The 27,893-nt window shown below is 39.8% G+C and overlaps 1 protein-coding gene across 1 annotated transcript in view; it reads right to left on the reverse strand.

Moving 5' to 3' along the window:
• Window positions 1–27,893, reverse strand: part of Myh15 (myosin heavy chain 15) — a 127,072-nt gene that overhangs the window by 26,701 nt on the left and 72,478 nt on the right. The window contains exons 26-33 of the mRNA XM_005074780.4: window positions 27,694–27,784; window positions 25,482–25,871; window positions 20,947–21,073; window positions 14,702–14,820; window positions 12,328–12,524; window positions 9,236–9,585; window positions 5,988–6,112; window positions 3,192–3,307 (exon numbers count right to left, since the gene is read on the reverse strand). Coding sequence (XP_005074837.1) covers window positions 3,192–3,307; window positions 5,988–6,112; window positions 9,236–9,585; window positions 12,328–12,524; window positions 14,702–14,820; window positions 20,947–21,073; window positions 25,482–25,871; window positions 27,694–27,784 — 1,515 coding nt within the window. The remainder of the gene's footprint in view (window positions 1–3,191; window positions 3,308–5,987; window positions 6,113–9,235; window positions 9,586–12,327; window positions 12,525–14,701; window positions 14,821–20,946; window positions 21,074–25,481; window positions 25,872–27,693; window positions 27,785–27,893) is intronic.

The following is a 27,893-nucleotide window of genomic DNA, read 5'->3' on the forward strand; positions in this document are numbered from 1 at the left end:
CAGTAGAAATATATTCTCACAATAGAAAGATCACGTGGAAATGGAGAGAAAGCAGCCATCTCCCTTCAAGATGAGGACAGAAGCCTTAGAGAAAGTGTGCTTATCCTCATCATGATCTCAGATCTATAGTGTCCAGGCTGTGAAAACATGAATTTGTATTGTCCAAAGCATCCAGTCTGTGTGGGGTGTGTTTATTTGTTTTGTCTGGCAGCATCCCTTGCAAACTAATAAAGGAAGAGGCATACTCTACACCACCTGCATTCTGAAGAAGCTGCCCTGATTTCCGTTGGGGCAACGCCCTGTTTTTACTCAGGTAACTCTCCCTACCAGTCATCTAAAGCCTTTGTGATCTGCCATCAATCCCCTATCCACAAATGCATTCTATCTCAGCAAACTGAGTGTTTCAAATCCTAGCTTTCCTATAGCTGGCTGAGAAACTTCATTAATGTTAGCCAAGTAGCAGCAAAGGCAGTGATAATGGCCTAAGTGATGACTACAATACAGTCAACACCATTCACACGGGATCAAAAAACTTTCAAATCAAAGCTCCCTCAACCATATCTTTTGAAGAAAAATGAAACAGTGAAGACTACAGATAGCCTAGTGATTTGCAGGCATTTGCTTCTCCTGCAGAGGCCCCAAGTTTGGTTCCTAGTACCCAACATTAAGCAGCTCACAACTTCCTGCCTCCAGCTTCAGAGGATCCAACACCTTCCTCTGGCAATAATGATGATAATTATGATGACAATGAAGAGGAGAAGGTGGTGGTGGTTATGAAGGAGTTTGGGGTAAATTAGAAGAACTGGAAGGGGAAGAGGATAGATGTTATATGAATACAGTATTCATACATAAAATTCTCAAAAGAGTTTTTGGTTAAAGTTGTTGTTTCTCTGTTCAGATTATCACTGATTTCCTAAAGGCTATCTATTCTGATAATGTTACCAAGTAAATGGAACTTTTTTTAAAGTGAGTTACTTCTACCTAAAATATAAAGACATAAAAGATCCAAACCATCTCTGAGCTTAGAAGTCCTGACTGCTCTAACACTACACAAAGCCAACCTGGAGAGCTCACATATTGTTAGGAGGTAAATATCTCCCACACCAGAGGCTTGAATTTTTACCCACCTATCATTTCTCTCCTGGGCTCACTCAGCATTCCTCAATAGGGTGACAGAATGGTCAGCAACAGAAAATACAAGGAGAGAGTCCCACAGGTGCTATGCTATAAAAGCTTGACCTTCTCTGCTTCCTCTTGCCACCTTCAACTTTCCAGGGACTGTTCTAATAGACAACTTCAGTTTCTGTGGTAATGCACATGGTTTATGTGAACCTGGGGTCTTCAACCTCATCCTGCCTCAGGTGACACTTTTTTGAGGTTTATAATTTACCTTGCTATTCTTGGTTGCTTAGAATTCTATGCTTGGGATACATTTCCCCTTGTATTCTACTCCTTTTCATTGTAGTCCCATATTCAGACTGAACCACTAGATTAGAGCAAGGCATTTGCTACAATCTGTGCTCACACAGAGCAGAGAGGGCCTGGGACAGTGCGTGTGATGTTTTGTGAGATGCTCATCTGTCCTTTCTGGATGTACCGATTATAGCCACTGTGAGTCATCAGCTAAAGCTTACACTGAGCTCGTGCCCGAGCCTCAGCCACCCCGTCCTTCTCCATCCCATTACAGCTCATGTTCCCTTCAGCTTTCTCCTCTTAACCTTAGCTGTTTGGATCTCTGACTTCATTTGCACTGATGACTATAATTGGGGAACTGTTCTCCAACATTCAGATGTACCTGACACGACACAGACTCTCTGAAGATTCATTTTCCTCACTGAGTTTATTTATAGCTGTGGTTTGACATTACCTGAGATCAAACTGTTTTTTTTTAAACTGTAAAAAGGAGATGTTCATTTTTGTTCCTTGTCTACAGAAATAGCACAAATATTAGGGTTTTATATGTTTGCCCTTTATCAAAGAATTATTTCAGATACTTGTAAGTACACCAGATTTCTTCACTAGAGCCAGTTCCACGAAAATACTTGTAAATGAGGGCTGAATTAACTCAGAGCACAGAAGGATAAACTTGGCTGGAAATCCTCACTAAATATTGACCATCTGGAAGTTTGGGTAGAAAACAATCTATGGGGGAAAAAGCTTAGTTAAACAGAATGTGTTAACATGGCATTGGCTCGTTTTGTTTGTTTAATAAAGACATTGAAAAAAGTTGCCAGTTGAACCCCAGACTGCTATATCATCTTCTTTGCACACTCGGGGCTTTGATTAAAGCACAGTTCTCAACTTGTGGGTGGAGATCCCTTTGGGGATCAAGCAACCCTTTCACATGGGGTCGCCTATGGCATCAGAAAACACAGATGTTTACATTACAGTCCATAACAGTAGCAAAATTACAGTTATTAAGTAGCAAGTATAAAATTATGGTGGGGGGGCTCACCACAACATAAGAAACTGTATTAAAGGGTCACAGCATTAGAAGGTTAAGAAACACTGGGTTAAGGGAAAGGTCAACAGCTGGAGAGGTAATTTAGTCATGCCTAACTCTTAGTGTTTAATTTGTAAATCTGTAGAATACAAAGCACCATGCCAGCATCAGTTTCCTGATGACCTTCATCAGCTTCCGTGGCATGTAGGTCTACTTTGCTCCTGCCCTGAATATCTAATCAGTAAAGTGTCTAGAGTCACCAGCTTGGTACAAGGAAGTAAAGAAAGGGTCCAGCAACTGGGAATCCTGTCTCACACAGTGACCTGTCAGGTCAGACTTCACTGTTTGAACAGCCTTGTTCTTGGATCTGCTTTCTCCCACGGAGCAGGCAGGGCCTAAGGAACCCTTCTCTCTGACCCAACATTAGCTTGAAAGTATCAGGATACACTTTTTGTCCTGTCTTCCATGGGTCAGTGTCCGTTTCCTGACTACCCCTGAATGATATCCAAAGAAGCAGAGCCACTCACCACAGGTCGTCTTTACTCCATGAAGTCCTCCCCACCCTGGAGAGCAGAAAACCACAAGAGTGGGCAATGGCGGTATGGAAGTGGGAAATCCTAGTGTCGGGTTAGACCAAGTATCTTTGGCCATGTTCTGGCAGGGTCATGAAGGCAGGCCCAGAGTGAGTTCTGTTCATTCTGGGACTCTGTCATTCATGGCTATTGTTCAACAACATAATCCTGAGTACCTCAACTTCTCTGTTTCTTCCTCTTTCTCCAACAGTTTTCTTTCCAGCTCTGCCTTAGCTTCTGAGAGTTCAAGCTGGAAATGAAGGATCTTGCTTTCATTCCGCTCCAGGGCTTCCTGTAACAAAAAACACCCAGTGAAGTCTCTTTTTGAACCTAAGTTGTATTTTCTTCCCTTAACACCTGGGTCGTGAATGTAGTTCTCTATAGAGTTGCTGACTGAAATACAGGTTCAAGACAGGCTCCTGAAGTTAGACAAGGACAAGTGGTTGCTTTTATTCAGCACATATCTAGCTCTGAGATCCTTTGCTTCTTGAATAGTAGCCTAAGGCTGGACCGGAGATATAGCACAATTGTAGAGCTCTTTCCTGACTTAGATGAAGGCCTGTGTTCAATTCTCAGTACAATACAGAATATATATATGTAGAGAGAGAGAGAACTAAAATTCTAAAGCATTTTTAAGTAGAAAATCTTAGTCTAGTCTGTCACTATATTTGACGTTTAATTACTGATATCCAATACTATTAAATATTTCTAATTCATTTCCTCTTTGGGGTGAATCAAGAAAAGCATCAATACTAGAATATGGAAGGTGCTAATGCCTGCATGGAGTCTTTATTTACTTTGAACACTTAAGAAGTACTTAGCACATAGCACTCTCAAAGTGAGCCTCTTAATTAATTATTATTATTACTAGCAAGGAGGGATTTAACGGGTAGGAATATCTCCTGAGAGTGAATGTTTAAATAATAAGGGCCAGGGACTTTATTTCCAGGGATGCTCTTATAGGGTCATTCAATTTTGAAAGTAGAAATATGGTAAATATATATATATGTGTGTGTGTGTGTGTATGTGTGTATACATATATATATATATATCCTTTTCCAAAGAAAATGTGTGTAAAAGAAGTCCAAATAAACAAACAACAAAATACGTGGAGAATGTTGATAATATAACAGCATGTATATGTAGTGCAAGCTGTTGGCCAGCTAACTCTTAGGGAGAGGAAGGGATAACTCTGTATCTTCCATGAGGAGAGTTTTTATCTATCACAAAGAGTAAAACTGCTTAGTAAAAGTAAAACAGCGACGACGACAACAACAACAAAAATAAGATGTCATGAATTTTAAGAAGGCCTCCTTAGTTCTTGTCTCAATCCTGACAGACATAAATGAAAAACTCAGATACCAGTCTCCTGAGAGGGGATGATAGTTTCTTAGAGGAGAAATTCACCCTTTAAGAATGCACTGAGAAAGTGAATCTTCAGAGATGACCTGAAATTATTTGAGTCTTATAGATTCAGGGATCTGATTAAGTTTCTTATAAAGCCACACCCCCAAAAAAGAAATAACCCCCACATTAACAAATACATATGCAAAGAGATAAAGCATTTTCGATGCTGAATTTGTAACTCAATGTATGCTGCCATCTAGTGGTTTTAAGTGGTACGAACGTTATGGCCTTAGTACATTTTTGATAGGGTTACTAGTTCACTAAAGCTGTCCCTAAAATCATATTTTATTGCTATAATGTTTAAATATATACTAAAATTTACATCTTTTATTTAATATGGTGGCTTTGGAAAGTCCCCAGCTAGAGTGGCCAGAGACCCACGGAGAAGTAAATTGAGCGAAGTTCACCAGCTTTGCACAAACAAGCCTTCCTAAGGGGTATGCTACCAATTGAAGGGATTTCCAAAAAACTGAAGAGATTCTCAAGAAATGTTTATGCAAGAAAGAGCAAAGCTGAGCTAAGAGCACTTTACTTCAAAATTGCACACAGAGTATGTTGGCACATCTATGCCAGTTTCTTACAGAGCTCTAGCGGTGAGGCAACTCTAACAGTAAGTGCTTGGACAGAAGGGTTCTTGCATCATAAATTTTCTATACTTCCCAAGAGGCTCTATCTAAAGTGGTCTACCACATCTTTCAATACTTATTTCCTCCATTGTAAGGGTGCATGTATTTCAATGTGTCTAGACAGATGTTCAGCAACTGCTTCAAGATGAAACTCAGTTGGACCAAATAGTCTTAATAGAGCCAATGACCAATCAACTCTCTGGTGACTCTGAAAGAGTAACTTCCTTTTTGGGACATCGTCTTCTTTGGCATCAGATCTTTTCAGTGGTCCTATGAATTACCTAATCCACATACAGGGAAGAAGCACAAGATTTTTTTCCCAGAACACCTTGAACACTGCCATCAAAGAGCCTGCATATAAATGACCTTTTATGATGGGATATCTGAGAATTTCACTAGGAATCTCATCTCACCAACAGATTTGGATATGGAGTAGTTAACAGGCTGTTTTAAAAGGGCATATATATAAATTCATATTTCCAACTTTGGGGAACTATTTACTGGATACCCTATGCTCAACAGTGTTCCAGCAAACGAATCTCCATGTTAATACCACAGAAAATTCAAAGGACCTAGATTAAGTACAGATTCTGTTTCAATAAAGTTGCAGACAGGACAGATATCTGGAAGTCTAAAAAATGCTGGATGTTCATGCATACAGTCTGTGAGGGTTTAGGCAGGGGATAAAGTAAATAAACACATCATGGATGTCTTCACTAAAATCGGAGAACTTGCATTTACTAGTAATTATTTTGCTCTCAGAACCTCAGTTTCCTCTGTAAAATGGCGACAGGGGTTTGCTGGGGTGATTAAAGCACATGGCATGGTATACAGCATATAGCAAACACCTGCGTAAGTGCAAAGGCATGGGAGCTGTTGTTTCTAATGATGGCAGACAGGCTTTGCCCTCTAAGAACTTCTCCCTCTCTGGCGTTCTACCTCTGTTTCTTCTAGTGTCGCTTGGGCTTCAGTCTTCTCTTGTTCAATCAATTTCTTGGCCTTTTTCACTTCAGCGAAATTCTTAATTCCTTCTCTCACCTGGTTTGTGAGATTGCAAATCTGTTCTGAAAGAGGAGAGATCGAGTATGTTAGCAGAAAAATTAAGTAGCTCTCAGCGACTTCACATAAAGGGTAACCCTTATCCATAGAGAACCTTACTTGGAATTAGGGGAAAAAGGAATCCATTCTTCAAAGTATTCCTTTGACATCTACCAGAAGATGACCTCAACCATTAGTGAGAATAGGGCTTCATGAGGTCTTGTACACTGGACAGCCAGTGTAAATCAAATGACAATTCTGCTGGCTGGGCCATGGCAGATTCCATCTGGAGCTCCTCTCTCATAAACGCATCACGAATCCCTACAGTCCACTTCAGTGGACAATTTTAATGTAAACATCACTAGCTGCCATTGTGGCAGCCTCCACTCAACACTGGGATAGAATACTTAAGCATAAGCCTGGTTATCATCTGCTAGCAGACAAAGAATGACCCTAGATAGGTCGGAAAAGCACAGGGGGCTCTGGAAAGGTGGTGACAGTTGTGGCTAGCCTTTTATGAACACAAACCCTTTGACACAGTGAGTCCAGAAGTGAGATACATGACCCTCTGTTGCTGTGGCATGTCTGACACCCCATGAAGGAGGCTCAAACTATGCTGTACAGCCAAGAAACTTGGGTCATTATGGAGCACAGGGAAGAAGAGAATTCAACATCTCATACATTCCTTTGGTTCTCAGTCATAGTCTAAGATAAAATAAGTCAGTCTCAGTGCCAGGTGTGGGATATATGCCTATGACTTGTTGTTGGGTAGACCCTAGTGTCCCCCACAAAACACAGACTATTGGCATATGTCTTGGTTAACTGCCACAACTGAATGGGCAAGACCCTGTTTCTTGCAATACTACAAACTTTGGTTGTAGGAAATAGAGAAAGCAAACTTGAACTGAGCTGGAAACGTCCAGGAGATGCTATATAGACTGTGGAGTTGAGGGAATTACATCAATATTCTCACTGTGAACCGTGCATGATATAATACTGACTTTCCAGTCAAGACATACTCACGGGTACAACAGAGACATGACTGTTACAGGGATAACTCACCATGTCTGTTGATTTAAGGCCCACTCCACAACACAAAATTCATACCTGATACTATAAACCTGGCCAAAAGTCCACTGCTGGGGAAATCACAGGCCCCAGGGAAGAACCTAATACTGCTACTCTGCTGAAAGAACATGCTGTCAAGTTGCCTTATTGATATTTATATTTACACTCACAAAATAGTGCTGCTCACAGCCTTGGTTGGAGAAGCATCTCTTTGCAGTTTTATAGAGAGATTAACTGCTCTAAATGCTGGAGTGATTGTTGAGTGTTCCACCCCTGCATTAGACAGCTATATTGTTATTTCCAAGTCTCAGGGAACATGGCAAAAGAGGGTGCAGAAAGAGGTTAGAGAGGGTGTTGTAAATACTGTCTCTTGGACACACATAGAAGTCACACTCATGAAATCAAAGTAGCTGTAATGACAAGACATACATGAGACTAGGCAGGTCATGGAGGGGGAGGAGTTGATGAGGTCTCACCCTTCCCTGGCTATCTGTAAACAGTTAATGGCTACCTGGAGACCAGGAATCATTTCCCACAGTTCAGTAAACATCCAATCCATGCTCTCAAGCTTCACTAATTAAACTCAGTGGATTAACAACACAAAGGCAGGAATGCAAGAGTCAAACTTGTTGCAGAAAAGAGATGGTTCAATAGAAGGAGAGAAATAAGAAAAGGGATAATGGTGGATGTGTATGATTAAAATATATCATATACATGCACTGAATTGTAAAAAAGTAAAGGAATTCAGAAATTCTTACAAAAATCAGATAAGTGTTCACGTGAATTATAACCTTTTTCTGCTGAGAAAAAAAGAAACAACACAGACTTTTCCTACCCCTGGCTATACCATACGATATGGTTACCTGAAAGAGCTTTGAAAGTCCAAAATGAAGCCCCAGCCCAGGCCACACATGGAACACAGACCTATGGCATTAGCCTCAACAGGGAGCTTATTAAAAGTGAAGATGCAAAGCTCTGCCTCAGATCCACTGAATCAGAAACTCTGCGGTGGGCATGGCTGTCTGTTCCAGGTGATGCATAGGTGAGTTCTGTGGCCACCAATTTAGCACATCTCACTGCCCAGTCAGTAAGTTAGATATAGACTACCCAAGATCCCAGACAGACTCACCCACACCTCCAGTATACTTGCTCCCAGCACTTTGGGGTTTTCACACATTTCACTGTAGGCTGTGGAATAACTTGGTGGCCTCTTTTAGTTGCTCTTTGGCTGTATGCCAAAAATTTTATGTCTATTTCTTTAACTTGTCGATTTCATTTCTAGGGATCTATTTTTATATATGCATAAATGCATGTGTATGAATGTATAGTGTATAATTACTCAGAATTGTGTATAATCAGGTTTAAAATTAATGAGATCTAGTGAGATAGTGTTAGTTAATCTTATTATGAAGTATTATGTAGTTCCTTTTTTTAAGAATGTCACTTGTCTCCATGGCTTGGCATAGTAAGAACCACAAGGTACATAGGACTAGAATGGTAGCATAGCTCAGTAACTCATTCACAGACAGAGAAGCCCAGATGGTTGGACTCCATCCCAGATCTACAACTTATGAACTGTAAATTCAGACAAGTCACCTAACCTTGGATTTTGCAGACAAAGACATTAACATGAAGACTAACCTCAGGACTAAGCCACAAATAGATGAATGTAGAAGAGTACCTAATATAGAGCATGGGTTACTGAAATTTTAATACATTCAAAATATGTTGATAAATGAAAAATAAATGGTCAGAACAATGTATACTTTGGGTAATATATACATATGAATATGTATGTGGAAAATCTCAATAAACCTGTAGAAACCAAGAAATTCTTGAGAGTGCTTCCTTATAGTACGGAATAAGATTAAAGATGTGGCCCTAATTTACATTTAGAATTAATTCAATACAAATAGTATCTGCAGTAAATATTTTCAGAATGAAGTATTAAAACTTTGAAAGCCAAACACAATGGGGACTTGAAAATGCCAAGGTCTCCACTCAGGAAAGACAGTCTCACACAAACCAGGCTCTGCCCCAGCCCCTTGTCTTGCTTTGGTTGCAAACCCAGCTGGCAGTACCCTGAAGGTCTTGGTTCTGCCTCCTCAGTGTCTCCTGGGCCTCGGTGCTTTCCTCACAGGAGTGCCTGAGCATGAGAACCTCAGTGCTGAGGGCCCGGGCTTCCTTCTGAGAGGCCTGCAACAGCGCCTGGGCCTCCTCCTGCTTCTCCTTCCAGGCAGCCAAGGCCTTTTCTGAGTGCTGCTGCTTCTGCTCCAGTGCCGCTGCCACAGAACGGGCCTTGTCCAGGTCAGAAAGGGCGTCCCCCAGCTCCAGCTGGAGCCTGTGCCTGGCCCTCTCCAGGGAGGCATTCCTGGCGTTGGCCACCTCCATTGCTTCTGCAGCCTCCTGCAGTCTAATTGCCAGCTTCTTCCTGAGGAGACAGCCAAAGAGTACAATGACTGAGACCAACACAGGGCAGCCTATGCAGCTGGCCTAACCATCAAAGCAAAGGCAGTACCTGGTCTGCAGAGCTGGCTGCCTGCTAACCCCCAGCCTCTGGCTCCTGTGTCCACATGGATTTTACACCCCCACCCCAGACACACTACTCTACCCCTGACTTTACCAGCCTGGATCTGGAACTCAGGCTGTCTTTGAATTTCTGTAAAATATATATATATACATATATATATATATATGTATATATATATATTTGCTTATCCTAACACTTTCATAACTAATACAGATTTCACTGACATTTCATTAGAAATAGGAGAAATGAGTTTGTTTTGAACATCTTACCAACAGTAAGCTGCTTAAAAACACTTAGGCATGTTGATGTAGTCCCAAGGAGTTCCTTGGATATGGCTTTCCCTCTCCCATGCTCTCCTGTCCATCCTCTTGCAGTTATCATGTGCCTCCTAACCCTGACAGTTCCCTCTTCCCAGTGTCTTTTCCTCCCCAGCTCCAACCCCCAGGTTTGCATTCATCCCAGACCCACCCGCCACAGTGCTCCTTTAGCAGGTCTCACTGTTTTAACCTCTCTGCCACCCAGCACCTTCTGTGTTAAAGTGATGGTTCAGTGTACATCCTCTGTCATGCAGAGCAGAACCCTTGGGAATCCTAACGCATGAAGTGCGTTTTCTTGCCTACAAGCCCTGCAGAGATGCAGCTGCACCATTTATACTCCTTTGAAATGAACAAGTTTTCTTCCATGAAATGACCTGTATGGTCCCACAGCTTTGCCTCTACCGTGACTATATGAGAAAGGACTTGAGTAATTCGTAAGTACCGCACAACTAGTCCCCAAAGCAGTGTGATAAGGCTCCCTGTGTGCGGGATCCTAAAAGTCCAATCTGTGCTTGTTATCCAGAAGGCCCTGGGCTCTTCCTTTTTCCCTGGCTTTATAATGTCACACTTCCGTGCACTTCCTTAACGGGAGACTTGTACTTACACCAGCCTAAAAGAGTAGGCTGCTAAAGTCATCATGTGTATTTTAACTATGCCTACGGTGATTGGCACCAAAAAATTGCTCTGGTTTGAGTAACTAACTATGCTGATTTTCCCAGGACTGAGTTTTCACTAAGATTGGAGACTCAACATATGACTGGGAAATTCCATCGCAAACTGGACACACTTATTCCTTTCATTTTATTGCTAACTTGCCCTACATTTAATACAGTTACTACTGTTTACACCTTAACTTGCCAACAGCACATACTTACTCAAGCACCTAGCTTATAAAAAGGGGTGTGAGAGATTAAGAAGCTAAAAATATCATTATCCTCAGAGCAGATACATAGACTCAGGGGAAAGGATGTTTCACTCTCCAACTGAAAATCCAGTATGGCTGCTTGACTTCCTAGTGTGATTAGGAGATAACATATGATATAGTAGTAGCTTATTTATATAATATAAAACAAAACCATCCAAATATTACCATGTTACCCAGTATTTTTCTTTGGCCATCACCTACTACAGAATCAGTTATAACAAATACATGCAACCAAAATGTATTCTCTACATTCTTTCCTTCCTTTCCATCCAACACCCAAAGAATCAACTATCCATTAGAATAAAAAGTAGAAACTTATACTTGAAATCTTAAATCATTAAACAGAAAACAAACAAATGAGCAAAAAAGTGTACTTAGCAGTGAGTGACAGAATTGTATATAAAGAGGTGTTTCTGGTCAATGCTCCCTTTTCTGGGGTCCAGAGATTTGTGAACACTCACTGCAGTTATTTTTAGTAATTGTCATTCCTAAGCACTTCCTGGGCTACTGTCGATAGAGATGGATCACTTGGTTCCCTTCTGGAACGCAGTACAGCAGATGTTCTGCAAGTGCGGAGCAATCCCACTCACAATTCAGGTGAGGAACTGAAATAACATTATTTCTGATTGAAGCCAAAAAGAATTGTATTGATCGTCCTTGGATCTTGGACATGCTATCAAATCATATTCTGTTAAGTGAACCTCTAATGGTTGTAAGCTGGAGAATTAGTTTTATACTTTCTCTCAAAAATACACAGTCACTCGATCTATAAGCCAATAAGCACTTTAGTTCTCCCTTCTGTGCTGGTTCTTCAACGAGCTAGTCTCCCAACTCCTTAAGCTGTTTTCAAATAGCTTTCCAAACTATTATTTGTCATTAGCTACAGACCTGACAGTCAAACTTTAGGAATGGCCCAAGGATGAGGTCTTTAAAAGGAGTCTTTTTCCCATAAGACATGATAATAAATGTTAACATGTTTCCAGCTGTCCCATCTCCACAGAATGCTTAAGAGTTTCCAAGTCCTATACTAAAGACCCAGTGACTCTAATGTTGGAAACACATACACAAATGAAATCAATTATTTGTTGTACTAAATAAAATGTAGAGTTTCAAATGCCAGTGGCCCAGTTCTTAAAGCATAACCCACAGTCCCATTTTTATTATGTCCCTAGAAAGAGCTTTTTTTCTTTAAGACTAACAGTCTCAATCACCTATATTATAATATTTTAGCCCCTCCTGTGTATGTGCTTCTTGCCAGCAGTAACTGTTTCAGCTTTTGTCTTGGGGTTATTAAAAAATTCATGAAAGATTTATTAAACACACCATGAGAAGACGCTGTCATTACACTCATTCTCCTGCATGGGACCAACTTTAGGTTGAAAGTAGCCTTGGCCTACTCACTTGGCCTCCTCCAAGTCTTCAGTTCTCTGGATGGCATCATGTTCATACTTCATTCTCCACTGCACTGTTTCCTTGTTACCTTTGGATAGAGCGCGGTGCAGCCCAGTCTTGATCTCTTGTTCTTCCTCATACTGCTCTCGTAGAAGATCATAGTCATGCTTGGCTGATTGTAGGGCATGGGCCAGGGCACTCTGACACTGTAAAAGACATACTTTTTTAAAAAACACAGCCATGTTTTACCATTAGCAATGAGATCCTTGGAAGTGACACACTTTTCAAGTAAAATTAACACCATCTATAAAATTAAAATCAAGTAATACTAAGAAAAGACTTTTGTAAATGACAAAAGGGACAGAGTGTCCCTTCTCTGGGACATTAAAACAGGAAAGAAACTTACGTTTAACGAAATGGAAGCCTGTCTGGATGAATTTAAATATCGTAAAGGCTTGGTATATGTAGATAGTGGGAAACATGAAAGCAGCATTAATCTACGATTTATATTTAACAGTATGTCAGTCAGATTTTGTTTAAACCAGAAAGAGGAAGATTTAATCTATCCATTTCACTCTACTCATCAGAAAAAGAAAATCCCTATGTTTGCACTTAGATAACTATAATGTTATAGTACTTTCTATAATTGTTGGATAACACTGATCTTAATGAAACTTTCTATAACTTAAATGGTGGCCTGGCTAACCAAATGGCATCATCCCTGGGAGATAGTCTCATGAAGAGACTAAGGTCTCCATAAATTGCCATGGTCCTTTTGACAAAGTTGAAAAACAAAATCCAGCAAAATGTCCCTAGACGGTGAGTGAGGATTAGCAACACCCAATGATGTTGGAAGAATGAGGATAGGAGTAGGAAGAAAACTCCCAAGATTTATGAAGTAAATTGTGGGAATTTCATGAGCAGGTTGGGGGGGTATAATGCAATGAGATTGAGATTACCTGTGGAATCTCACCAGCCTTCGAAAAGATAACAAGCACAGGGTTCTAAGAGTTCTGAAAAGACCCCCAAATAGTTTTGACCAATAAAAGTCCACACCATGGTATTATATGCAACTAAGAAATCCAAGTCGAAGAGAGAATTATAAAAATAGAAAAGCTGTACTAACACACATATAAGGGAACTCCAATTAGGCTAGTGGTGGACTCCCAGAAGAAACTTTACAAGCCAGGAAGAAATAGAATGACATAATCAAGTTCTGAGGGGTAAGTATCCTTGAACAATGAAAGGGAAAGAAAGGCCATCCAGGGAGGCAAAGGGGAAAGGACTCATCAGTGTGAGACTTGTTTTATAAGAAGCACAGAGAACTGAAGGAGCAATGCAACTCCACACAAAAGAATCGTTAAGTACCATTGTGAAAACTCCCATACACTGTTGTATGCTGCTTGGTCTGGATAGGACCTAACTGTTGCCATATTGGAGCAGAACAGCTGTGATCACTCTCAGGAGATTCTCCAGAGACTGGGGCTTTTAACATTGGGTTGTAGGGGAAGGCTCACAAGGCCTAGGGAACTGACAGGGGTCACAAATCTCTTTGTGATAGCCTAACAAGGTCTCTCTCAAGTGTAAATAAGATGGAAAGTTGACAAGGAACAGGGAATTTGGGCTAGTGTAGCTGCCAGTATATCACTTAGTAGGAACTTTCAATGGTGAAGCTTTTTGTGAGTTTTTCATGCTATGGGACTCTTCTGGTGTAGCTGCCCAAAAGTCTCCAAGGGGGTCTTCCTGGTGGTACCTTCCAGTCACCCCTGTTCCTGAGAGTAACCCCAGTAAACTCATTGGTCTACCATACTGGACCTGGAAGAGGTCTTCTCTTTAATGTTGTGCCTTCCCTATCTGTGGTGAATAGATGTTTCTTTACTTCTCCCCAGGGGGGAAAAATGATGAGGCACATATGTGTAATAAAACTCAATGGCAATGCAAGTACATAAGTAATAAAAATAATCAAACTTTATCACAACATAAAACAACCAAACCACAAAAATAAACTAGAAGAGAGGTTGAAAACAAAATGAATAAAAACAATCAGAAAACAACAAACAGTAAATTCTTACACATCCACCACTGGTAATATATCACTTCTTAGTGGATGATTAAATGGTTGACCTTTGATGACCTTCAGTTCAAGCAAGACTCAAGAAGCATGATATAAATACATACCTTTCTTGCCCTAAATCTTTAGTTAGCAGAGTTCTTTATATTACACTAAAGGACCAACATGTGACTTTCCCACTAGTTCACCACTAGAATGTTTTCCTTTTCTCCTTTTCAGGAGAAAATCCTGAGTCTCACAACCAAGCATTGTTTTTGTTTTTGTGTCTTAAACATATGCCACATGACTGGTGAGAAATGATTGACACATTACCCTTGTCTCCTCCTCTAGTTGCCCTTTAAGTTCTTCAACTTGCCGAGTCAAGTTGCTCTTTTCCCTGGACAGTTGACTTATCAGAGTCTCCTTTTCTTCCAGTCTTTTTAAGGACTCGCCTTGGGAAAAATTTAATAAAAAAAGTAATTATTGTTCTTCTCAGTAACTGTCATTCATACTTATTGACTTTCAGATCAGACCCATCACAAAGATTCCTACCCAAATACTGTTTTATATTTAGACAAGGCCTGAGAGGCCCCATGCTGACAAAACCAGGGTAACAAGCCTTTCCCAGACACAGAAGGGAACCCTAAAAGAACCAATTTTTAGCAGTAATTATGAGTCAATAACAGGTAATATCAAAAGCTTTATTTAGAAGCTTCCATGCTCTAGATACAGATAAACTACTAATATAGATATAGAAGTAGTTTAACTATCATATCTCATGGTTCAGCACTGGATTATTATGTCACTCCTTCTGCAAAGGAAAAAACAGCTCAACATATCAGGACTTAGTCCCAACTGTCCCTTTGCAGATGCCAATCATCTGGATGCCCCATCCACATGTCAATCTTAAACTGTCATATATACATTCTGACCCACCAGCTATGAGTCAGGATTCCCACAGTGTAGAGAGAAGCCTTTTCCTTGCCAGCTGCTTTGGTTTTTTCCCCACCAGTTGCCTGGGCTCTGCCGTGTTGTAGTCCGCAAATAAACACACAGGAGGCTATATTAATTATGAAGCTGTTGGCCTTGCTTGTTTCTTACTGGCTGTCTTTGACTTAAGTATTTAACCAATCTAAGTATTTCTGTACCGGAGAAAGGTGTCCGGACATCTTACTTCTCTGGCAGGCCACATCATGACTTCCTGTGTTTCTCCTACCCAGAGTCCTCCTCGACTCCTAGTCCCACCTATCTTGCTTCCCTATTGCCAACAGTGCTTTATTGACATATACACAGGACTTCCCCATCACCACAGCACTGTCCTCAGGTTCACTTACATGAACACTGTTTACCCATTTACTAAAAGGAACACTTGCAAGGAATAAAACTGAATAGCCAGCCAGAAGAAACAAACATATAGGACCAAGTGTGGAGAAGGTGCACAGAGCTTCCATGTGGGCCCTCTTCATCTGCCACTCTCCAGCAACCGCCATTTCTTCAGCAATGAAGTCCTAGATTATAGTCGCTGGGGTTTGTTTATTTGGTTGTGTTTTTATGCTACTTTGAGGCTTTTTTAAAAAGTTATGTCAATTAAATCATTTCCCACTGCTGGTCAACCAAACCCTTCCCCTTTCTCTTCTCCACAGAAGTCGGGTAGATCTAAAAGTACCACATTCTGTGGATGTTTTGATCTTTCTGGAGACCAGGCCCTTTCCTGAAGTTGTCTAGGAGGTTAGACACCAGCCTCCTCATTAGCATAAAAACACTCATCACACCAGAGATCCTTATGTGCATTAAGAGCCATGTACCAAGAAACACAGGAAGAAGGAATATTTCTACATACATACATACATACATACATACATACATACATACGAAATGAATCACAAGCGAAACAAAAATCATATTTGAAAAATGTCTCTAGCAACTTAAAACTATTAAGGTTGTGATACCATACAGATATTTTCTAAATATCTCAGTTTGACTAAAAGCTTGATATGGCAAGGTTACATTACTAATTTTTGAGAAAGTATCTACTAAATATATTGATCTGAATAAGCATAATTTGATTCTCAATTGTCCTTTCACGTTACGATACTATTCCCTGATAAAGTCACTGGCAAAGGAATAGCACACACTGCAATTCCAAGACTCAGAGACCTCAAATTCAAGGTTAGCATAGATCCCCAGAAAAACCATGTGTTAAAAAAATTAAGACACTACCTCAGGTCAGAACTTGAGATAATCAATTATTTTCAGACTGAAATCATTTTTTATACATATTTCTTGTTTATCGCACAAAATATTAAAGATGCATACTTAGAGTTGAGATTATGAGAAAGATTAATTGTTTTGCTTCATTAAAGACATTCTTTTTATGTCTTTTTTATGTTTAAATTTATATTAGAAACAAGTTTGCTTCACATGTCAATCTCAGGTCCCTCTCCCTCCCCTCCTCCTATTCCCTCCTACCAACCCCTCCAACCTCCCTCCCCCAATCTCCACTCCTTTCCCCAGGGAGGGTGAGGCCCTCCATGGGGGATATCCATAGTCTGTCATTTTATCCAGGGCAGGGCCTAGGCCCTCCCCCAAGAGTCCAAGGTGAGTGACCATCTCTCATTGTGGGATGGGCGCCCAAAGTTCATTTGTATGCCAGGGATAAATGCTGATTTACTAAGGCCCATAGATTGCCTAGGCCTCCTCACTGAGAGCCACATTCATGGGATCTGGATCAGTCCCATGCTGGATTCCCAGCCATCAGTTCAAGAGCTCACCTTTATTCAGGTCAGCTGTTCCAGTGGGTTAAACAAGCCCAGTCTTGACTCCTATGCTCATTAGTCCTCCCTTTCTGTCTCTGGGTTCCTTGAGTTCTGCTCAGTGCTTAGCTGTAGGTGTCTGCCTCTGCTTCCATCAGTCATTGGTTGAAGGTTCTGTTTCCCAGACTCTCTGTAAGTAGGATTGTAGGCTGGCACTCCCCTGATCCATGTCTAAAATCCATATATGAGTGAGAACATACCATGTTTGTCTTTTTGTGACTGGGTTACCTCACTCAGGATGGTTTCTTCTAGTGCCATCCACTAGTGGTGTACTAGTGGTCACATCATAATGCTGCTGGCTGGGCTTGGAGAAGGCTCCAGCTCTTCCATTGTCATTGCTTACACACTATTAATATGAATGGAAACATAATTCAAAGAGCAAACAAGTTTTATGTATCCTAATGAGGTTATTTTAATCTCATAGACACCTCCTGCCCCCCACCCCTCCAAAGACTCAAGGCTCACTGTGAACATGTTAATCAAGCCTGGGAAAACTTGAAACTCAAGTCTAGTAGGGGGTGGAGGCTAAGAAATCATTTTCATCACAGAAGACATACCTACTGATGGAATAAGTGACCATGTACAGTATGGGTCTCATCTGAAAGCAGACATGAGATGCTCACAGAAGAGGGATGAGGAACTTGTATAGTAGGAGCAAAAACAAATAAACAAACAACAGCAACAAAAAAACGTATAAGGTGTGGAGCCTGGGCCCAGAAAGTGTGGGGAGGGGAGATTGGAGCTAAGTGGTAATTCCTAAAAAGTTTTACTAAACAGCAGGATGTGTATGTAACAAGGCCAATAGCTAAATGCCCCATTGGCATAGGAAAAGGATCCTATTTGGTGTCCTTACAAGAACCAAAAATTATTCCCTTTTCTAGATTTCTAGGCTTTACATTTTTCTAACTCATTTTCTTTTAGTACTGTTCTTTGATAAATAAAAAAATACTGAAATATTCTAAACTTAGACACAGGTAGGATAATGGAAGAGAATAGAAGAGGGGTTTGGTTTAATTGACAGCTTCTGGCTAAGTCTAGAAGTGTAAAAGCATAAGTGTGTGTATGTACAATGAAATACTGTTCCACATTTCTTTTCTGCATGTGTAGCATTGGTCATGGAGACAGAACATCTCTACCTTGTAGAACTGACCAAGAAGTGCAAGAGGTACATCTCATAGAATATCCTTGCTGCCCAGTACTTTACTTTCTCCCTTCCTATTAGCCTGCCCGTATTGTTCACAGCCAGTGTAAGAAGTAGTAATTCAGTGTAAGCAACCTGTGTCCTTTTCTCCATGGGTTTTCTTTATATATACCCTGCCTGGAGATCTTGCAGATATTTTTCCAAATATGATCTGGCCATATTGCTGGTAGTGTAAGGAATTTATCCCATGACCCATGTCCTTTAATTTTTGGTTAGTATCTGCAACATCTCAATAAAAACCTTCAATTCAGATCTCTTAATCTTTAAGATTGTATTTTACTACTCTAGATGTGGAATATAAAGAGAAGCATTTTACAGAATAGTCTCCTAAAGCCTATGATCTTCAGTATTTAAAATTGTCTACCACTGAGCATTAAGCATATATTATACATTTTTGTGACCTAAGAATTCTACCTCTGAAATATAGCACTAGGGATATGTCCAGAGATCCACAAGGATGACCCCAACTAAGAATCTAAGCAATAGTGGAGAAGCTATCTTAAATACCCTTCCCCTATAATGGGGAGGATGACTACCTTAAATGCCATCCTAGAGCCTTCATCCAGTAGCTGATGGAAGCAGAAGCAGAGATCCACAGCTAAGTACTGAGTCAAACTCCTGGAATCCAGTTGTAGAGAGGGAGGAGTAATGAGCAAAGGGGTCAAGACCATGCTAGGGAAACCCACAGAAACAGCTGACTTGAGCAAGTGTGAGCTCATGGACCCCAGTGTGACAGCTGGGGAAGCAGCATAGGACCAAACCAGGCCCCCTGCATGTGGGTGTCAGCCAGGAGGCCTGGGCAGTCTTTAGGACCTCTGGCAGTGGAACCAGTATTTATTCCTAGAGCACGAACAGACTTCGGGAGCCCATTCCTCATGAAGGGATACTCTCTTAGCCTAGATACATGGGAGAGGGCCTAGGTCCTGCCCAAAATGAATTGACAGACTTTGATGATTCCTCATGGAAGGCCTCATTCTCCCTGGGGAGTGGTTAGGGGATGGGCATGGTAGGATGGGAAGGAGAGGGAACTGGGATTGATATGTAAAATAAGATTGTTTCTAATTTAAATAAACTTACTAATAAAAAAAAGAAACAGAAAAAAGAATTCTACCTCTGAAAATATACTACTAAAAGTAATTATTATTATAGATAGACATCTTCTCACATGCTAATCACAGTAAAAAAATGAAGACAAGGTTAATTAGACTACTGTCCATTTAGTTGATGGGTTATGAACAGGCATTACAAATGACTGAGCATATAAGACACAAAAAACCTTTATGTTAGACTTTTAAATCCCAAATAGATTATTACAATATAAAAACTTACAAATTTTAAATAATCAATAATAGCCATTAGACAATTTTCTTTTTTTTTAAGCACCTCTTTTTAAAAAACTGTTTATTATGTATAGCGTTCTGCCTGCACTTTTGTCTATAAGCCAGAAGAGGGAGCCTGATCTCATTACAGATGGTTGTGAGCTACCATGTGCTTGCTGGGAATTGGACTTCTGCAAGAACAGCCAGGGCTCTCAACTGCTGAGCCATCTCTCCAGCCCCTGAACACTTATCTGTATTTAATTTTAATCAAATATTTATAGAACATCAACTACCATGCAGTATTCTAAGTGATTGACATATGTCAATGAACAAAATAGAATTCCCTGCTCTTTTAGAATTCATATTCTGGCAAATGAGGACAGTCATTATGTCAAGTGGGAAGTCTGTTGTGAAAGAAAAAACGTAGTAAGAAGGGCATTGAAGGAGTGGGTTCACAGTGTCCAAACACCATCTAAAGAGTGTCATAACTTGCCCACCATAGCCACTTGGTTAACCGTCATCTCCAAGCCTCTGTGAAATGAACAAAGTGTTCCAGGCAGACAGGACAATTGGTCTATGACTTGAGGTTAGGAATGGTCCTGGAGTTTAAAGTGCATCATAGAGGTTTGTGCTGCTAAAGCAGACTGAGAGAAGCAGCAGGTAGAAAATGCCAGAGATGACAGAAGAACAAATGTAATATTACATCAGTTATGGATTTTTTAGTATAACTATGACATAGGCTTATGATTAAAAATTATTCAACGAGATAGGAGTCATAACAAGGATCATGTCTGCAGGATGGACAGACAGTTCTGCTATCTTTTGATCTCGAGACTTACTCTGACAACTTCACATTGCTTTTCTTCCTGGCAGGGTCTCCCAAAGCAGCCAATTGATGACCTTACCCAACCAAGAAGTATGTCATTCAGACATGTCCAATCTCCCTCAGGATATCTGTGAATATGGCTCAACACAAAACTATGAGCTTACTTAAACTGCTAGGTACGATTTTGTGAGGTAATATTTTTTGTATCTAGAATGCACAGTTCTTGAGTATGACCTTGGAAAAAGTCACTATTGTGTCACAATGCCAAAAGATTGGACACATCTGCAAGGTAACCCCTGGGTTTTATTCATGCCCCCCTGGAATCATTGAGTGCCCACTGGTCTAGGGGAATTCATCATCTCCGCTCTGCCTCATAAGTCTCTTGGGTTACTCACAGGGGAGGCAGCTCATCTACTCACCGCTCTCACTCTGGAGTTTCGTCTTCTGTGCGGTCAGGTCATTTGCTAACCGAGTCACCTCTTCCAGTTTTGTGTTTGCTTCATTCAGGCGCCTTTCATACCCACTACAGAGTTTCTCAGCATTTGCCTATAAGTTGAAAAGGAAGGGTTAGTCGTGGCAGAAAAAGTCCACAATAAATTACCTACATTGGGAGGGTAGTGATGCTTTGCTCTGGGACCTGTGTGAATTCTTCTGCTTCTGGAGTAAAGGCTACCACCAGCGCTAGGAAAGTGGATCTTTTAAATTATCGAACACAACAAATTCTGAGGTTAGCACCTTGAAAAGAAAAAGTCAAAACTTTTCAGACTCAAATCTAGTACGCTGACTTTTATGAGCCTCTTTAGAAGTCTACAGTCTTCTAGAGAAGGAAACATGTCAAATAACAATGTAGTGTCAATATGACCATTTCATGATACTGTATTGTTTAGCTTTCTCTTCCACTAAAATATGTTTCTTGAGGATAAATGTCCTGCTTGATCACAGATCCATGGCGCTTAGACTAAATTAAACAAAGTTTAAATATATTAGAGGAAAAAAAACAAAAAAAAAGATGGATAGGGAGGGGAAGGGCACAGAAGGAAATCTAGAAGGATGAGAAGGCCTAACAGGAGAAACTAGAGAGGTGATTTGAGCTCCAATAGCTTAGCACAAAATCTGCCTAAGAAACTCACTCTCTGGTCAAGGGAATCGAGGCTCAAGACAACCCTGCTAACATTTTGTTTTCAAACTTCAGTTTCTCTGAATTGTCTTTTTATGCTTGCTGGAAGGGATATGTTAGCATTCCTACTTCTCCTGGATTTCAGTAACTAGCCTAATCACCAGGTTCTTGTCACACTTTGGAAACTCATGCAAGTAATTTGATTCCCAAGGGCCTCACAGAGGAGAAAATGCAAGATTGGAGTGATATGACTACCTAAGAATTAGCTGTGGTTTGTCCTCTCACTATCTATATGGTAAGAAATGATAAATGACATTGGTTTGCTCTGTGGTTCTATAGACTCTAAATTCTGTTTTTTGTGAAACCCATCTATTAATAATCTTTGGGTGCCTTCTGTCTTCCCTACTAATGACAGTAGCTGTAAAAATCACTACAACAGAAGTTAATTAACACTTTCCTTGGCTCTTTGTTATGTGTTAAATTTCAATTTCTGAAAAAAACCCACACAAACGCATTATCTCTATAAAGAAAGGAGACTGTAGAAATTAAGTAAGGAGATGAGAGATCATACACTCTGGTATTTGGAGAAACACTGAGATCTTGTGAAATGGTGAAAGATGGTAGCAAATCTGATAATTGAAATGTTAGTTTAATTGTTATAAAATACTATGTTATATTAATATTATTCAAATTGTGATGAGATATTACTCTAATCCATGAGCTTATTTGATAATGTCTCTGCTTACAAATGAAGAACCAGGAAAAAGTGAGTGCCAGAGACAGGAATACCAAAGGAAACACCTGCTCCAGGAGGAGGTGGTAGGTTTGGATTTATATGTGCTGATTTGTAGAAAGTCAGATATTGCTGAGCTTGCTTTTAAGAAGAGCATAGAGGGTTGTAAGATGCATTTATCTTCATAGCTCAGGATATACTGTGTCACATATCTGCCTGAAAATAATGAAAGATGATGGGTATCTATAAGACCTCTCACTGGAAAAAAAGCAAGAAAATGAGCCTCAGAGTGGCAGGATTTAAGGAGACATCATATGATGACAGCTTGCTGAGCTGTACATACTTGCACATTATCAAGCCACCTGGGGAGACAGAAAAGTAATGTTCCCTTTAGGCCTAGCTTCACATGAGCTGCATCTACAAGAAGCGCTAGCAATTGGTATGGTATTTTTAATTAATAACACACTTCATATTCAGGGTTTGCAATCAATCATATGGATATGTATCTAAAAGTTGCCTATACAGGAATATAGCTTGCAAAAGAATTGTAACTTCAAAGAAATTTCAGTTTAGGCCTAAAGATAAATAATAAATTTTGATATGGGAGAAGTTAGTGGGATGCACATTCATCTTAATTCTCCCTCTTAAGATGACTAAATATGATGAATCCCAGAAAATGAAAAAAAACACAATTGTGAGAATTTCTATCACTTCTAAATTGCCCTGGGGCTCTCTATCAGAATACTTTTCATTTGAAAATGCTGCAACTTCCACTGAGCACTGGAATTCTTCCTATTATAACTTGGGAAAAGACAAAGTCAGCAACTCAGATGAAAGTTCAGCATAATGTTTATGCCTCTGTGTGTGTGTGTGTGTGTGTGTGTGTGTGTGTGTGTACATACAGGCATGTTGAGCACACATAGGCACAACTGAACTCATGTGGAAATCAGAAGACCACTTGTTGGAGTCAGTTCTCTTAATGTAGTATGTGGGCCCCAGAGATTGAAACTAGTCATAGGGGTCAGCAGCAAGCACCTTTACCTACTGAGCCATTTTGTGAGCCCACAGAGTTAATTTATATCATCAAACCTATTTAAAGCAGCAAAAGAATGTGATCATGTACATACAGGCATGTATTTAGGAGATGAAGCCAGTTTCCTCTGTCTAAATGTGACATTTTGGGCAAAAGGCATATGCAGATAGTAATGCCAGCAACTGCACAAACTGCACAAAGCACTGCAAATACGAACAAAATAAGCTTTAGTTTCTGCTTTAGAGAAGGGTTCCTCTAAGAAATGTTAGAAGACTATGAAATGCAACAAGAAATATCCCAAAAGTGCTACAATAATTCTAGACCAGTTAAAATTTTAATACAGAAAAAACATCTTGAATATTCCAGAGAAGAGAATTAGGGTATAGTGGAACACACCTTTAATCCCTGTAGTTGGAAGGCAGAGGCAGGTGGTTCTCTGTGAGTTCAAGGCCTGCTGGTCTACATATTGTATTAGTGAGTTTCAGGCTAACCAGAGTTACATGATGAGACCCTGTCTGAAAAAAAAACAAAACAAAAAAATGAATGAACAAATTAAAGAAGGAAGGAAGGAGGGGAGGAAGGAAGGAAGGGCAAATTGGTGGGAATGCAAAACGGATATTTTGTCAAAGACAAGCATTTTAGTTTGAATGAAAATTAATATGGAATCTACAACTGGTGGCAACAGAGGTTGAACCTAACGATTGGCCATAGGTTATCCTGAAAGCAGATATTTGGAGTTCATGATTCCATAAATTCATACTTTAGGAAAGTATGATATAGGTATTATATGAGATGGATTGGAATAATGAAAAATAGAAACAAAAAAGATAATTTGAGAAATCATAACAGTTCAGTTGTAAAATAATAGGAGGTCAACCAGAGAATGGGGGAGAAAAGCAGAAAAACAAAGAACTGACCTGCTGAGATAAGGAAATGGAAAGCAAAGAATAGAAAAAGATGTAAGTAATTGAGGCTTAGAGCCTGGATGGTTGGGAGAACTTGTACCAGGGACAGAAATGCACAAAGAGAATACACTGCTGCAGATGACCCTGGTGACTTTGCTTTTACATATGCTGACTTGTTGAAAGTGAAAGCCATTACTGATCTCTGAAAGAACAACTTAAGGGAACACTTCAGGAAGGTTGGGGGAAGTAAAGATAGGTCACAGGTATGAAAAGGAAAAGCAGGAGATGAGCTATAGACAGAGCCCACAGGAGTGGTGGTGACGGGGTAGCATAGATGCTTTATTGCAAGTTGAGTTTTCAAAATAGTTATTTAATTTTTCAGAAGCTTCTAAAGATGAAAAAAGAAATTCTTTAATTTACATATTTGCTAGTTTTCAGTAACCATCTGTGCTCATGAATTTAAATATTCCACTGTTTAACCAATTGGAATAGCTATTACATGAACCCCATATTTGTTACTTTATCCATAGCAGGCCAGAATGTGAAGGATTAAAGTGCCAAGAAATTCAAACAAGAGGCCGGTGTTTCTTGGTGGACTTCAAGACTTCACTGCTCAGGGATATTCTAGGTGTCTACTCTCTGCATGACAATGCTTTTCTCTCCTGTCAACCCAGATATGACTCAAACCAACAGTTCAACAGGCACTCTGTGATGGCATTCACACATGGTTAATTATATAGATCCATAAGGTCCAAGAAGTACAGGGATGTAGTTATGTCCACCTTAAATTTAAAGTATGTTTTGAAGAGCTTTGGAGTTCAAACAGACTACAGATGGTCACTGGGCAGGGCAACCAACATGACTTCAAACCTGTTGCAATTTCAAAGCCCTTCTGAGCTACAAAGTTTGTTCAGTACCCTAGGCAACTTGATGAGATCCTGTCTTGAAATTTAGAAAATGCCAAGATGGCTGGGAGTACAAGATCAGCAGTACAGTACTTGCACTACATGTGAAAGACAAGGTTAAATCCCTGTAATGTTTCCCAGGAAAACCTTGTACCATCCAATAGCAAAATTTTCTAGTTAGCATTCTTAATTTTCTTTGCCTTCCCCTCCCCTGCTACTTCCATGTGCAGATGTTTATAAAGAAGGCTTGGAAATGTCTACCTTTGTTCTGGCCATCTGGTCAACACGAATCAGGAGGTCATTCACTTGTAGCTGCAGGTCACTCTTTTCTTGTTCTAGCACCTTCCTTGCCTGCTGTAAATGTTCTACCTGACCCTCAAGCTCAGCCAGGTTCTGTGCATGTCTCTTTTTCAAAGAGGCAGAGGTTGCCTCAAAGTGTCTTGTGGTCTCTTCCATGTCATGTTGAAGCTTCTGAAATCTTGCTTCCTGCTGCTTGGCTATCTCCAACTGAGCCAAACTGGTACCCCCTGCCTCTTCCAGCCTTTCCTTCAAATCTTCTAAGTCTTGGGTGAGATCAGCTCTCTCTCTTTCCACCTTGGCTCTGGTAGTTCTTTCATTTTCCAATTCCTCTTTCAAATTTAGTATATGAGCCTGGAGGAATACATAATTTTGACTTGAAATAATTACTTGTGATATATTTTCACATGCAACAAGGTAATTACATTAATTTTGCCTCAACTTATAAAGCAAACAAGACATTTTTCATTCCTATTTTATAACTAAAGGAAATTGAACAACAAGAAATTAAACATTTTTTTCTCCAGAGCAATACCAAGAAACATAATTACAATTTTCAGTTCTTCCAGATCCCTAGCCCTGCATTGTAGATAATATCATTAAATTATACATAGAGGGAGATTCTTAGTAAAGAGTGCCCCCTTAAAAAAGTACTTCTTTCACATGCCAAGAAAAAAATTTTATAGGGAGTTTATAAAATAAAGCATAGTGACTACATATGCAATATTTTTCTGGAATTTATTAACTGTCTTAATGATTATAGACTCTGAAAAACTGATAAGAGAATCAACACCCATTCAAGCAACTTGCACTTAAGAAACATCTATTCGACCCTACACACATGACAAGCATGTGTGTAGGCAAGCATGGTTAACTGACTTCTTAGCCTTCAGATTTCAAGTATTCAAGTAGATTTGCAGTGGTGAATTAGAATTGTTGGAGCAATGGTAACTACTAAAGTGTACAGTCATCTGGGATGTTGTACAGGAAGGAGAAGTATTTATGGAACACTCAGAGCTCCAAACACTGAAATGCAGGGGTAAAAAAAAAATGCTGGAAACCAGCATAGAGTCATTGTATTCAGTGCAGTGAGGCCAGTGATATTCACAAACATCTTAAATAAATAGACACAGGTTAGGAGGGAAGAAAAGGAAAGATTTTTTCAGAAAATTTTTCCTTTACATTAAATAAAATGGCTTAGAAAAAGCTACTCCTCCAGGTCATACCAGATAAGCCATCAGGCAGTTTTGTATACAAGGTATCCCAAGTGCTTCTAAAATTTAATTTCTACCACAAGTAAATGTGGTCCCTGACAACTAGTTATTGAATCTCAAATAATACTGTGCTTGGCTCAATATCCTCAGATTTTGAATTTTTAGAGAGTCATTAAAGCACATTTTTTGATAAATTGAGAGTTTTATATTATTTTGGGTAGAGTCAAGTGTCATCTGCACATATACCTAGAAAGTAAAATGCTTGGTGTTTAGTGTTGTTTGTGAAAATAAAGCACTTTCACAAGAAATGAGTCTGGTTTTCTTATTCAGCTTAAAATTTACCAGAAGACAAGCACCAAAAAGGAGGCATTATTGAGATGTTAATGTGGCATAAAAAATTGTGCAAACACAATGCATGTCTATGTGTATAGCCATAACAGTACTTTTAATTGTCTTATAACATGGTGATATGAGTATAAAATAACCCCTTAGTCTGAAACTTCCAAATTGCTATCCATTATCAAATAAATAATGCTTTGGGTTTATGAATAGCCATAGAATCCCCTGGATTTTAATTTAATTGCTTTCTAACCATAAAAGTTAAACACTAAACTAATGACACAGCAGGTCATGTACTATTCTTCCCACATAAATATATCGTTGAATTTAATAATTTGAGCTCAAAGTGTGTTAAAAATTATGTGCTCGGGATTTAGCACAAGGCCTAGTCCATAGCAAAGTTCAAAGAACAAGCTACTTGTTATTATTCTCCTGAGAAAGAAATTTAGGCTTAAGAGGTAATTATCCCTCCATGGTCACACATTTGTGGGAGGCCATTTACCTTCTTAACAGCTGCTCTTTACTCCCTCTGTCTAAAACTGGCTAAGGGTATGGGCTGTGGGAGTGCCAACCATTATTCATGGACCTAAACATTGGTACACAGTTATCTGATAATTGGTTACCTGAAGTTCTTTCACCATTGTCTGAAGCTGAGACACCAGGCTCTTCTCACTCTCTACTTTTGAATTCATTTGGCCCATTTCAAATTCTTTCCTGTTTAGGAAAATGTGACAAAGATAATTTGTGAGAACCAGGCCGAGCTCCGGGAATCCAGTTGAAGAGAGGGAGAAGGGCATATAAGAGCAAGGGAGGACAAGATAAT

Source organism: Mesocricetus auratus, unplaced genomic scaffold (assembly GCF_017639785.1).
Source record: "Mesocricetus auratus isolate SY011 unplaced genomic scaffold, BCM_Maur_2.0 Super-Scaffold_100008, whole genome shotgun sequence".
In the NCBI taxonomy this organism is placed as follows: domain Eukaryota; kingdom Metazoa; phylum Chordata; class Mammalia; order Rodentia; family Cricetidae; genus Mesocricetus; species Mesocricetus auratus.